The 10,595-nt window shown below is 52.9% G+C and overlaps 3 protein-coding genes across 3 annotated transcripts; 1 reads left to right on the top strand and 2 right to left on the bottom strand.

Moving 5' to 3' along the window:
• Positions 1-124: 124 nt before the first annotated feature.
• Positions 125-1,127, top strand: MONBRDRAFT_39094 (uncharacterized protein). The gene has a single exon (XM_001750213.1). The coding sequence runs from the start codon at positions 140-142 to the stop codon at positions 635-637; it is 498 nt and encodes a 165-aa protein (XP_001750265.1). The 5' UTR covers positions 125-139; the 3' UTR covers positions 638-1,127.
• A 239-nt stretch (positions 1,128-1,366) lies between these two features.
• On the bottom strand, positions 1,367-2,585 carry MONBRDRAFT_39095 (uncharacterized protein; the record flags this gene model as incomplete). Its single annotated transcript, XM_001750252.1, has 6 exons — positions 2,555-2,585; positions 2,232-2,455; positions 2,064-2,153; positions 1,854-1,989; positions 1,629-1,743; positions 1,367-1,476 (listed from the first exon to the last, which is right to left on the bottom strand). Coding segments are annotated over exons 1-6 (699 nt in total), but the record flags the coding sequence as incomplete, so codon positions are not given.
• Positions 2,586-3,313: 728 nt separating this feature from the next.
• MONBRDRAFT_34507 (uncharacterized protein) lies at positions 3,314-9,966 on the bottom strand (the record flags this gene model as incomplete). Its single annotated transcript, XM_001750253.1, has 20 exons — positions 9,946-9,966; positions 9,738-9,835; positions 9,556-9,649; positions 9,367-9,474; positions 9,192-9,303; positions 9,000-9,090; positions 8,636-8,695; positions 8,303-8,366; positions 8,144-8,200; positions 7,986-8,057; positions 7,706-7,815; positions 7,551-7,611; positions 7,379-7,478; positions 7,182-7,272; positions 6,961-7,070; positions 5,410-5,593; positions 5,036-5,330; positions 3,719-4,925; positions 3,561-3,607; positions 3,314-3,442 (listed from the first exon to the last, which is right to left on the bottom strand). The coding sequence occupies exons 2-20, from the start codon at positions 9,821-9,823 to the stop codon at positions 3,314-3,316; spliced, it is 3,078 nt and encodes a 1,025-aa protein (XP_001750305.1). The 5' UTR covers positions 9,824-9,835; positions 9,946-9,966.
• Positions 9,967-10,595: the final 629 nt, after the last annotated feature.

Here is a 10,595-nt window from a genome sequence, read left to right on the forward strand (position 1 = left end):
CAACTGGCTGGGGAAGCCATATCCAACTTGGCTGAAAAATCGAGGGGTTCTTTGGCAAGCGCACTTGTTCTCACACTTCATGCTGGGCTCTGGGATGCTTCGCTTGTCGTTCGAGTAGAGGGACGGCGATAATTAGAAGATGCTAGGCCGTCAAGCACTGCGGCAGTTGGCCATGCGGCCTTTGGCAGCAGCTGCGGCCGTTGTGACTGCGCGCTCGAATGCACCGCGCTTGGCATGTGATGCAGCGCATCGGGCATGCTGGACCCTGGCTCGGGTGGGGTTGCCACAGCCTTCTCTTCTGCAGGCGCGCAGCAGCTTGGTTCGCCCAGCACCGCTGCTTCAAGGACAAATGCCAGTATCTGGGTTCTTGCAGCAGCAACAGCGCGGTCTTAAGACTCTAAAACGACAAATCAAGCGTCGCTACCGCGACCCTCCAAAGTACAAGATGAAGCGCAAAAAGGCCATGGCAGCGCGCTTCAAGATTGTCGGCAACGACAAGGTCAAGTACTGGCGTGCCGGGCGCGTGCACAACTCCTCGGGCAAGACCAAAAAACGCCTACGTCTCTTGCGCCGACCGGGTTACGCTGTTGGACCACGTCGAAAGACCATCCTTCGTGGTCTGCTCGGCTACAACTAAATTCCCAACGACTGCCCCTTTACTGCACATCGTGGACGTTGACTCGACCCCCTTTTTCAGTTTTTATCAGTGCCATGGTTGTGCCGGTTATCATTCAAGGATTCTCGGAGCTCACGCCCTCCAACGCTGCCCCATCAACATATTCTTTGTCACCCTCAGCTGATTCGGTCCCACTCTCTTTTTTTCCTTCCCCTTTTGCTTCAGTGCGTCTGCTGGGCGTGGCGGCTTTGTGTTCCTGGCCTTTTGCTTGCCCTTCTTGCTGAGGCCGGTTACACTGCAGCTTGGCGTGAGGGCAAACCTTTACGGGACCAAACATCCAATGGTGTAGGCGCACAGGGGTCTTCCTCTGGCCATGATGCTGTGCTTACTGACGCAAAATCTCCTCTCGTGTCACAAGGGTTTTTTTGTTCACATCTCACCCTCCCTCTCCAGACTAAAAACAAGAACAGACTCGGCATTCCGGGCCCTCTCAAATTTACAAATCAAAGCCCTTGTCTCTTTCACCCTTTCATGTCTTGCCGTGGGGCAAGCTGGCGCTTAAAATGACATGATACAGCGATAGTCAAGGTAACAACATCTCAGTTCCAGACATTATCTGGTCTTTTCACACAGGCGGCTGCGTTGGCGGAACCAGCTCGGCGTTTATAGCCTCACCATCTCGCAACAAAACAGAGGCAGGTTCCACTACACTGTTGCTTGAGAGCGTCGCGCCAAATCCAGAAGCCGAGTGCAGCCCCCGAGGCGCTCCAGGCACCGAAGGGCCACGCAGATCCTGTTGAATCACGCGCACACTGGCGGCATAGATACTGCTGCGCCGACAATTGTAGTCCAAACAGCGTCTATATAACCCATCCCATTAGATTCCTTGTCGGTATACTCGTGCCATGGTATCATAAGGCCGTTCTTTCGGGAAAATGGCACAATCAACGATGGTGGGGTGCAGCGGGCTTGCAAAAAACGCGTCAAAGGGTATGTAAAACCATAAACTTACGCTCGATGCCGATTGACCCAATGTTCCTTCATTTGTCGTAACTGATAGCGACCATCAACGCGCGCTGAGCCAATCGTTTTGAGGGGCTCGATCCGTGCATCCTGTGTGACCAAGGCTGTTGTGTCCCAAGTGCGTGGACCAATGTGAGATGGGAAAGCTGCGGCCGAAGGGGCCTTGACGGGGTATCCCCGCTTACAGGCACAGACACACAAGAAACTGTCAGACCTTGATCAATGTTGGACCGAGTCTCAGGCAGACGATTGGCAGCTTGGTCAAAGGCATTGGGCCAAAACTCCAGAGCCAATGCTGGAGCAGGTTCGAGTGGCAATGTTGGGCTGGGCAGATCAAACGCTGTAGCATCCTGAATGACCATGCAGCACACACAAAAGTCAGTTGCTCATCTGCTCGTCATCGGCTGCAATCCTGGGCATGCACCTGTGCTACTGGGGCTCGACGACGGCGAAGCCAATATCCTGAGGTGTCCATGTACATCCAACTTCGTGCAGCACTGTACAGGGCTGTTGTCTGAGCGGAGCAGATATTCGTGAGGCATCACCTGGCAATGGCTTTGGAATGCTGTGGGCAATGTTGCGACCAACCCACCGGAGATACGGCGGCCAGGTTAATGTCCTTGTCAAAGAGAGTCATGATATGTGGTGCTTTTGAGTAGCGTTGTTGGGCAGGAGACTGGATTTCATGGCGGTGACGCCTACGCGTTCGGGGGCGCCGCTTGCGATGGCTGGCTGGTGTCGCACTGTTACTGATAGCTGCCAATGCAGCCGTTGCCGCTGATTCAAGGTTGGCCACATCCTGCGGGCCACCATCGGCTTGAAAAGAACAAGTCATTCATCATGACACAGCGTGAGATCATGAAAACACCCTCAGAAGCGCCGCCCATGTACTAGAGACCCTGCAACGAGACCTACCCGCCGCCATGACCCCATCCAGCATCTCGGCCCGAGCGCTCATAGTTTGTGTTGAAAAAAAAAGAGAAAAAAACGGTTCTTGTTGAATTCGACGAAATTCATAAAAATTTGTACAGGGGATGTTTTAGAAGCAGATTAAATTTGCTGCGAGTTGTTTGCGAACCGCCTAGACCAAGATGATCTTGGGAGTCGCAAGGAGCCGGGCCAAGTCCTCGGCTCCATCGTAAACTGGCAGTTTATCGAGGTCGTGCCAATCAATGGTCGTGGGAAAAGTCATGCCCCACCGCATGAAGAAAGGACGCAGGTCACAGCCGGTTTCCTCTGAACACATGCGAACGAACAACGCTCGACGCGCGGCGTCGTCACTCGGCCAGGTCTCGCGCCCCTGGTCGTATTTCTCAAATACCCCCTCAAACAAAAGCCATCCAAAACTGTGCGTGTATGTCGCATGTGTGTGTGGGTGTGTGATTTTAGCAGCGTGTCAGTTCAGCGAAGGATGCACGCGGCAAGCAATGGAGGCAATTAGAGCGCAATTACCCACCGGTCTTGCAGCACCACATACATCCACAGAGCCAGCCCGGGGTCCTGCTGCCAAGATCTCCATTTGTCTACAGAAGGAAACACAAGATAGAAAACGGTGAATCGTGCAGAATAATGAATCAAAAGGAAAAAGACACAGAGTTAGCCACATGGTTTTGTTCACAGTGATCTGTCAACACACAAAAGCTGCCCGTGTCAAATCCAAGTGCACAAGAACATTCAACCTGGTCGGGTATCGTTGAGATACACAGCTACTTTGCTCTTGTGCTTAGCAAGCCAGGGGTGATGTACGGGCGTTAGGCCCACCACTCGATCCATGGCATTCAAAGTAAATAAGTTGACAGTCACCTTTTTTTTTTTTGGGGGGGGGGGGAGGGCCGGCGGGAGGGATTCGGGCCACACTAGATTAGCCAATCCGGCGCGTATTACCATAGGAGCAACACCACGCAGCTCAATTTTAACTGACCTCGCCTGCTCCCTCAAAAGTCCACACGCTCTCCTGCAGATTGTGACCTGAGAACAAAATGACAGACAACGAGGTGTGAGCCAGATACGCACTCTGTCGATGCAAAACAAAACTTCGCCGTATCAGCACCCTGCATGCTTCTGGTGTTCCGCACGCACCAAATTCGTGAAAAATGCCCCAGTTTCCTTCGCGCAGGAGCCGTTCCAGTTGCAGAGCTGTCGGCCCACCGTCCACAGCACCCTCGATTTGATCTAGATGAGCCATGACGGGATAACCAGAGTGCATGTAGCCCGCTGCGATCTGCACATCGAAAACTATTCGCTCTCGCCGAACCAAGGGGCCCAAACGCCGCAAATCACGGTGGGCGCGCAAAACATCATCCCAGAAGCGAAGAAGGCGTGGAATACGGTGGCCCAAGCGCTGTGCCGCCGGCGTGGGCACGGTGAGTATAATGTTGGCACCAGCCAATTCACACCACGGGACTTCACTGGTGCCTAGAGCCTGCAGATCTGCGGACACACTGGCTACCGTCGCGGTTGCTGGATGCATTTCAACACAGCTGGCCTTATGTACTTGCTCGAGATAAACCCGTGCAGTTAATGGGGCATCGGTACGATTTTGCAGGTACAGCAGGCCACCCCACGGATGAGCCAGCGAGCGAGTGACATCAGGAGTGACGGGCCAGACCCCCGAAATAGCCGGACCACGCTTCCAAGTGCCAGAGCAATGCCACAGCTCGTCTGCATGACAGCCAATTCGCAAGCTCACTGCATCTGCTGCAACATCGTTGACCAGGACGCGGAACGGCTCACCGCCATTCACCCAGGCTCGTAGAAACGCCCAGCCATTGGGTTCTATGACCAGGCCTTCGTGCAACACGTCGGTTGAAGCACTGGTGGGTTTGGTACATCCAGGAAACTGCGCTGCGTCGAAACTACATGGCACGGCGTGGCAAGGCAGCTGCTGCCATGATTGCGACAAGAGCAGGGCCTCGAGCCCACGGCGCAACTGGCTTTGTTGGGGGCTCGCTTCCAAGATAGTCTCAACTTGAGCAGTGATTGCAACTGTTGGATCTGTGGTTGGTAAGCTTGGTGCAAGATGCAATGGAAGACAACTCAGCATTTGTCGCACGGCTGCAAACAAAGTAGGCTCGTTGACTAGACGTCGAAGAAGCACGTCAAGCGAAAGTTGCTCTTGTGCAAGCGGGTCGCAAATTTCGCCGACTGTCGAAGGGGACGGGGGGTAAAACAGTTGGCCACTGAGATGACCGGGACCGTGAGGCGCATAGGCTTTGGAGAAGGCGAGTCCATGGCCACGCAGCACGTGGTTCTGAGCACAAGCGTCAGCTACAGAGACATCGCAAATCTGTGTCGTAGGCATACAAAAGATCAGGTGACATCGTGCATGTGCCAAGTAATAATGAGCTGCAACTGGGAACACAACAGTCGTGTACGGTGCACTTTTGGTGGACGGACCTGCTCAAACCCCCAAGGGCAAGTGGCGACGAGAAGGCCCATGGGTCGCTGGACTAGGGCATTGGTCAGCTCGGCGAAAGCAGGCATATCGTCAAGCAATGCGGCATCCCCACTACCCCGCTGACCAATCCAAATGACCACATCGGCGGTGGCCAAGGTGCCAGCCAGCAGTTGCTGGCCCTCCGGGCAAAGTGGTGCCAAGCACTCCAGCAAGGTTTCCAGTTGGCCGATGGCGCCTCCGAATGCAGCAACATGGATGGTAGGCTGATCATGGCCAAGCCAGCGAACCCAGTCCCTATCATTGCCGAGCAAAAGTGAGACGACGAATAAGCGAAGGTCACGCCATCCCCACCACTGGTGGTTCACATCCTTACATCAGCAGGGACGGTGCTCCCTCCAGTGCCGTGGCATTTTTTATATAGCCTTCATGGGCCAAAGCAATGGTACGCTGGCCAGAGACCGGGTCCTCGCGTCCGCCAGCCACGGCAGTCAGTTGATCTGAGGCGCTCGCGTTTTTGCTTGCAAGAGGCACCGAGAGTAGCTCATGCGCATGTGCATCTAACAGCACCACACATCCAGGCGTTCCCGAACGCGCCACCCGGATTCTGCTCTCCATATTTGGATGGTCCCGCGTCGTGGGCGCTTTTCCAGCCATGTCAATTGGCCGAGCGAGCCCCCTTCCGATCGCTCCGCTCTCCACTTGTCCCTGACTCGCGCGCTCAAAACTGACATGGTCAAGGCCGACGATTTTTGACATCCGGATCCAATTCTTAAATTTAAATCTAGATTCAAAGTTTTACATCTGCTGATAAACATCCAACATAAAGGATGACATTCACGATGATGATGATGCTTCGGGACGAAAGTAAGCACAAGAGAGGAAAAAGACGCAGCAGGATCTGACATTTTCAACAGTGGAGGTTGTTGTTGTTGTTTGCTGACCTTGACGACAAGAACCGCCACCACCCGCTGCCTTGTGCCGTAGATGGTATCAAGGCGCCTGCTACTGTGCTGTTGAACCGCATCTTCCAGGGGCTGTGCGTTGCGCCCCTTGCCCAACAAGAGAGCCAAGGAGAAAGCTGGGTCAGCTCCGGCATTGCCCACGCACGTCAACAGCGGCATGGCGTCCAAGGCGGGCGCCGCAGCTCCTGAGAAGGAGGCCATCAATTTTGTACATCAGCAAGCCATTCATGGTCAGAAGCTTGGGGTTCTCGCATTGCTTGCCAAGCTTCATCTCGCTGGGATACATGCTTCGGTCGCACTCACTCCCAGGATGCACCTCACAGCTGAAACTGTGAAAAAGGAGGCGCGCAACGGGCAGCTCTTTACTCAGTAAGCTTGTGCACCGCAAGTTCTGAGCCTGATGGGGCAATTCCTCTTACCATCATCCATACTGTTCCCGTGAACACCTTATAGATACACCATCAATCCCCACCGAAAGCCGCCACTAGTCGCTGACAAGCCCAATGTGCGCCGCGCGGCAGCTGATGAGGCCGCTCATGCACAAAGCCAGGAGCTTTTGACTACGCTCAAGCGTGGCACGGGCGCCCCAAAGACAAAACACTCCTTTCCTCTTACAAGCAGTCAAGAGTATGGCTGGGACCAAGAAGATGAGGTGAAACATTTGCTTTGCCCGCACTGCTTGTTGATCAGACCACGCCTCGGCCCTCTCATTTGGTCTTCTTTGATAGGATTTGGGTAAGCGCACGGGCGTTCAGCACAAACCGCGTACAACCTCTGAAATTACTCGATACATGGCTTCTGCTTGGAAACAAAAAGAGCAACAACGTTTGGGCGAGACATCGGCAGCACCTGCCCCACAATAAGCGCATGCGTTTGAAAATGAATCTAACTGGTTTTACAAATTTGCCATGCCTGCTGCGCACCGCTCTGTGTTTGGCCAAGGCAGCCACACACATACACACCAGAGACAGGGACAGAGCTAGGCAGAGGGACAGAGGGACAGGGACAGGGACACACACACACACACACACACACACACACACACACACACACACACAGGGAGAGAGAGAGACTAGATACAATTGTTATTGCGATGATTTTAGACGGGTCGCACAACACATTCACCATCGTGCAACTTCAAGCCGAGAAAAGAAAACACGATGGAGGCAAAATCCGTCCTTACTCGTTGCCGTCATTTTCAGCAAGCTTGGGTCGCTTGTCACCCGCGTCTCCTTCAGCTTGCAAACGCTTGGCGACAAGATGGTCCACATTTTCTACACGTGGCCATGAGAAAATGGGGCTTGGCATTTGTGAGTGCAACCAGCCAACAACAACAACAAAGAAAAAAAAAAAAAAAAAAAGATGCCACCTGGCACTTACCACCGCAAGGCCGCTCTAGCAACGGCTTGTGACTTTTGGCAGGTTTGATCAAATGACTTGTTGATGCTTGATCATGCCAGGCTGCCTCCCGAGCTTCACCCTAATGTAGATCCCGGTCTTTTGAGATGTAGAAAAGATAGCATCATGCCAGTCATCGCGCGCAGTGACAGACCTCAGCCATTCGTGTGGCAAACTGCGACATGGCTTGACTCATTTCAAAGGCTAGGGATGTCCTACACAGCGCATGGACTGAAGGTCAAAAACGCGCTCAAAATTACACCCACATATTGCATGTCAAGGTCGCCAACTACGCCAGAGCGCACGCACCGCATGGCCTGGCGCGACCACAGCTGATAGAAATGGCGTTGTAGCCCTTCTTGATGACGCTCATCAGCCACCCATGGGACATCAGTGTACTCACAATCCCAGAGGACCAGCTACAATAGAAACGAAACATGGGCGCGTGGCAACAATTCGATGGCAGAGTGAGCTGTCTGTGGGATGCACGCATTTGAGATCCTCTGCTAATTCAAGAAATACATTTTTTGTGCAGACCAACAGAAAGGTGATCTCCAAATGCCAAATAAAAGCCGACAGATGAACTCACGGGAAGGTCAGGGGCCATATCATATTGCGGCTTTCCTGGCAGCGAGACAACGTCCAAGAGACGGCTCACAATCTGGCCAGTGCATAGATGCGTTTGTGACAAGAAGAGTCAGGGTGCAGCAAGCGTGTAACTTTCCAGTAGAACGGCGTGGAACGTACCGAAGGAGACTCCAGTTGCTGGCCGATTAGAAAGAGGACGCTAACCATGCAACGAATCTAGCACGAGCATGGGCAACAATTTATGAACACCTTGCACTCAAAATCTCGAGATACGCATCAATGGAGAGCTCGACCTAAACAAAGGGAAAAAAGCTCTACCTGATGCCACAAAAATGCGCTACCATGGACAGTTATGCAGCACAGATTGTAGTATGGTGTGTTTCTAGACGATTGGTTCAAGCAAAACGCACAGCAAACGTGAGTGGCATTGGCAAACTCAGCAAGGCAGATCAATGCCGGTGCGGTTACACTGACGAGCTCTGCAGTGGTGTGGCATTCTGTGACACAGGCTCCACCGTGATGCGATGCACACGTCGCATAAAGTTGATGACACCACCAGCAACATCCGGCTAGACCAACGCCACAGCCCAATTAAGATAGGAAAACCTAGCAAGCTGAAGGGAAGGCCAACAAGCATGCTTGTGGACTCACCTTGCAAAAGTTGCGGAAGTCATGTTCCCCCTCAAAAAGTTGTGCGCCTTCTTGCATGAGCTAAGCACACCGATCCGTCGAACAAGCAGACCACAAGCAAAAAAGGGAAACGAGGCCGAACCCCAAAGTGAACCACCGCTGCCTCTCAGCAGTGGACGACGAATCGACAACAACAACGACGACGACAACAACAACAACAACCTCAAGATCATGATTTTGTTGAAAGAAGAAGTACTTGTAAGTCCGGCTTTTGCAACTAAATCTAAGGCACAGCAGCGACGAGCAAAAAATGAATACCTTCGAAGAGTGCACCGACATGGTCTGCATGAAGTGCAGGAAGCAGGTGAGATTTCAAGGTCTGTACCGTGCATCAAAATCCGCGGGCACGGGTGCCCATGCATACACTCGGATATCATGAGGCAATAAGCGATTGAGGACATGAATGTAGTCGATTTCTGCCACACCGAGTCAAGGCACATGCTGGGCGTCAGAGCTCAGGAGCAGAAAATATCAAATCAGCGGCACCCTGTTGAAACAACCGAGCAGGGTGGCCAACCTTGACGCGCCTTTTCGCGCTGAGCCTCTGCTTTCTTGGGTGGCAGGGGCTCGGTCCGCGGCTTGAGACTCGTGCACTCCTCCAGATTGGTGCGAACATAAAGGGAAGCCACCTGTCACAGCAACTAAATTAAAAAGTAGCATTGTAGCGGCTGACAGACAAGCCAAATAGCTACCTGGGAGAGCGCTGAGACACCTTTGTCTGTGCGTCCACATCGAGAGAATTCGCACGAGGTGCGATCATCGATCAAGCAGGCTCGTTGCAACGCATTGAAAAGGTGCTCCTGCCTCAGGTGGGCAGAACATACAGAGAGGCGTGAGTCGCTGGACATCGAATGAGGATGGACAAAGCAGCGCAAGCTCACCTCGACGGTATCAGCTTGGTGATCCTGAAAGGCCAAGCCGCGATAATGCTCGCCAAGGTAAGCAAAACGGAGCGCGACCTTGCGCTGATTGTGCCTGATAAGTGTTGGTGTTCATGTGAGAGCAAGGTCGGGGGCATGTTGATCGGGATCCTCACCATGCAGGCGGTAAGAACACGACTTACTGTTGAAATTGGAAAGCCTTGCGTGACCCCGCCGAGTTCTTTTTGGATTCGCTTTGATGCAGTTGACGCTGAAGACTGCGTACCATAACCAGCAGCTCCTATACCCCAAATTAAAGCCTTGCTGAGATACACGCGCTGTACGCACATACACACACACACACACACACACACACACACAACACCACGGAAGCAGCTCAGGGCACCGCACCTCCTTGGAGCGTTGAGCGAGCTGAGCCATGATAATGCTTCAAGCGCGAAAAAGAACGACACGTGATGACTTTCTTTTTTCCAATACAGTCACCGAGGGTATTTGTTACCTTTGGACATTTGTTACCAAAAATAAATTTTTTTTCCGTTCATTTTTCCCTCTGTTGGAGGCTGGAGCTGTCTGGCAAGGAAGATAAACGGCAGCGCCCTGGTGGCCACTCGATCAATCTTCATAAATCAAAAGGTGGGATACATTTTTTACCCCATTAACTATGGTTGAGCCAGTTTTCGAATGCTCATCTCCTTGGATTCCGCTGATATGTGGCTGCCATTTCGGGTCATCCCACCTCGGCTGGCAGACAGCCGCCATGCGGCATCGCCGGGGTAAACAGGCATGTACAGGGGTTGCAACGGCCGGGCATGATGAAAGCCGGGTTTGTCAAGGATATCGGTGCGCCTTGGAGTTGAAAACCGCTTCACTGTGTGACTCTTTGGTGTTGGAACGTTGACATTTCCCGGCATACAGCTGACAGTGGTATTTGTGCCTATAGGCCGAGCGTCGAGCCAAGGCAGATCGTGTATCCCAACTCCTACGTCAGCTCACGGCGAGTTCGATGACTTCCATTGAAATTCAGCCAGTATTTAGAGGTT

Source organism: Monosiga brevicollis, genomic scaffold (genome assembly GCF_000002865.3).
Source record: "Monosiga brevicollis MX1 MONBRscaffold_38 genomic scaffold, whole genome shotgun sequence".
Classification (NCBI taxonomy): domain Eukaryota; class Choanoflagellata; order Craspedida; family Salpingoecidae; genus Monosiga; species Monosiga brevicollis.

Excerpts from the sequence above, each read along its gene's own strand:
- MONBRDRAFT_39094 (XM_001750213.1), top strand. The coding sequence starts at position 140 with ATGCTAGGCCGTCAAGCACTGCGGCAGTTGGCCATGCGGCCTTTGGCA.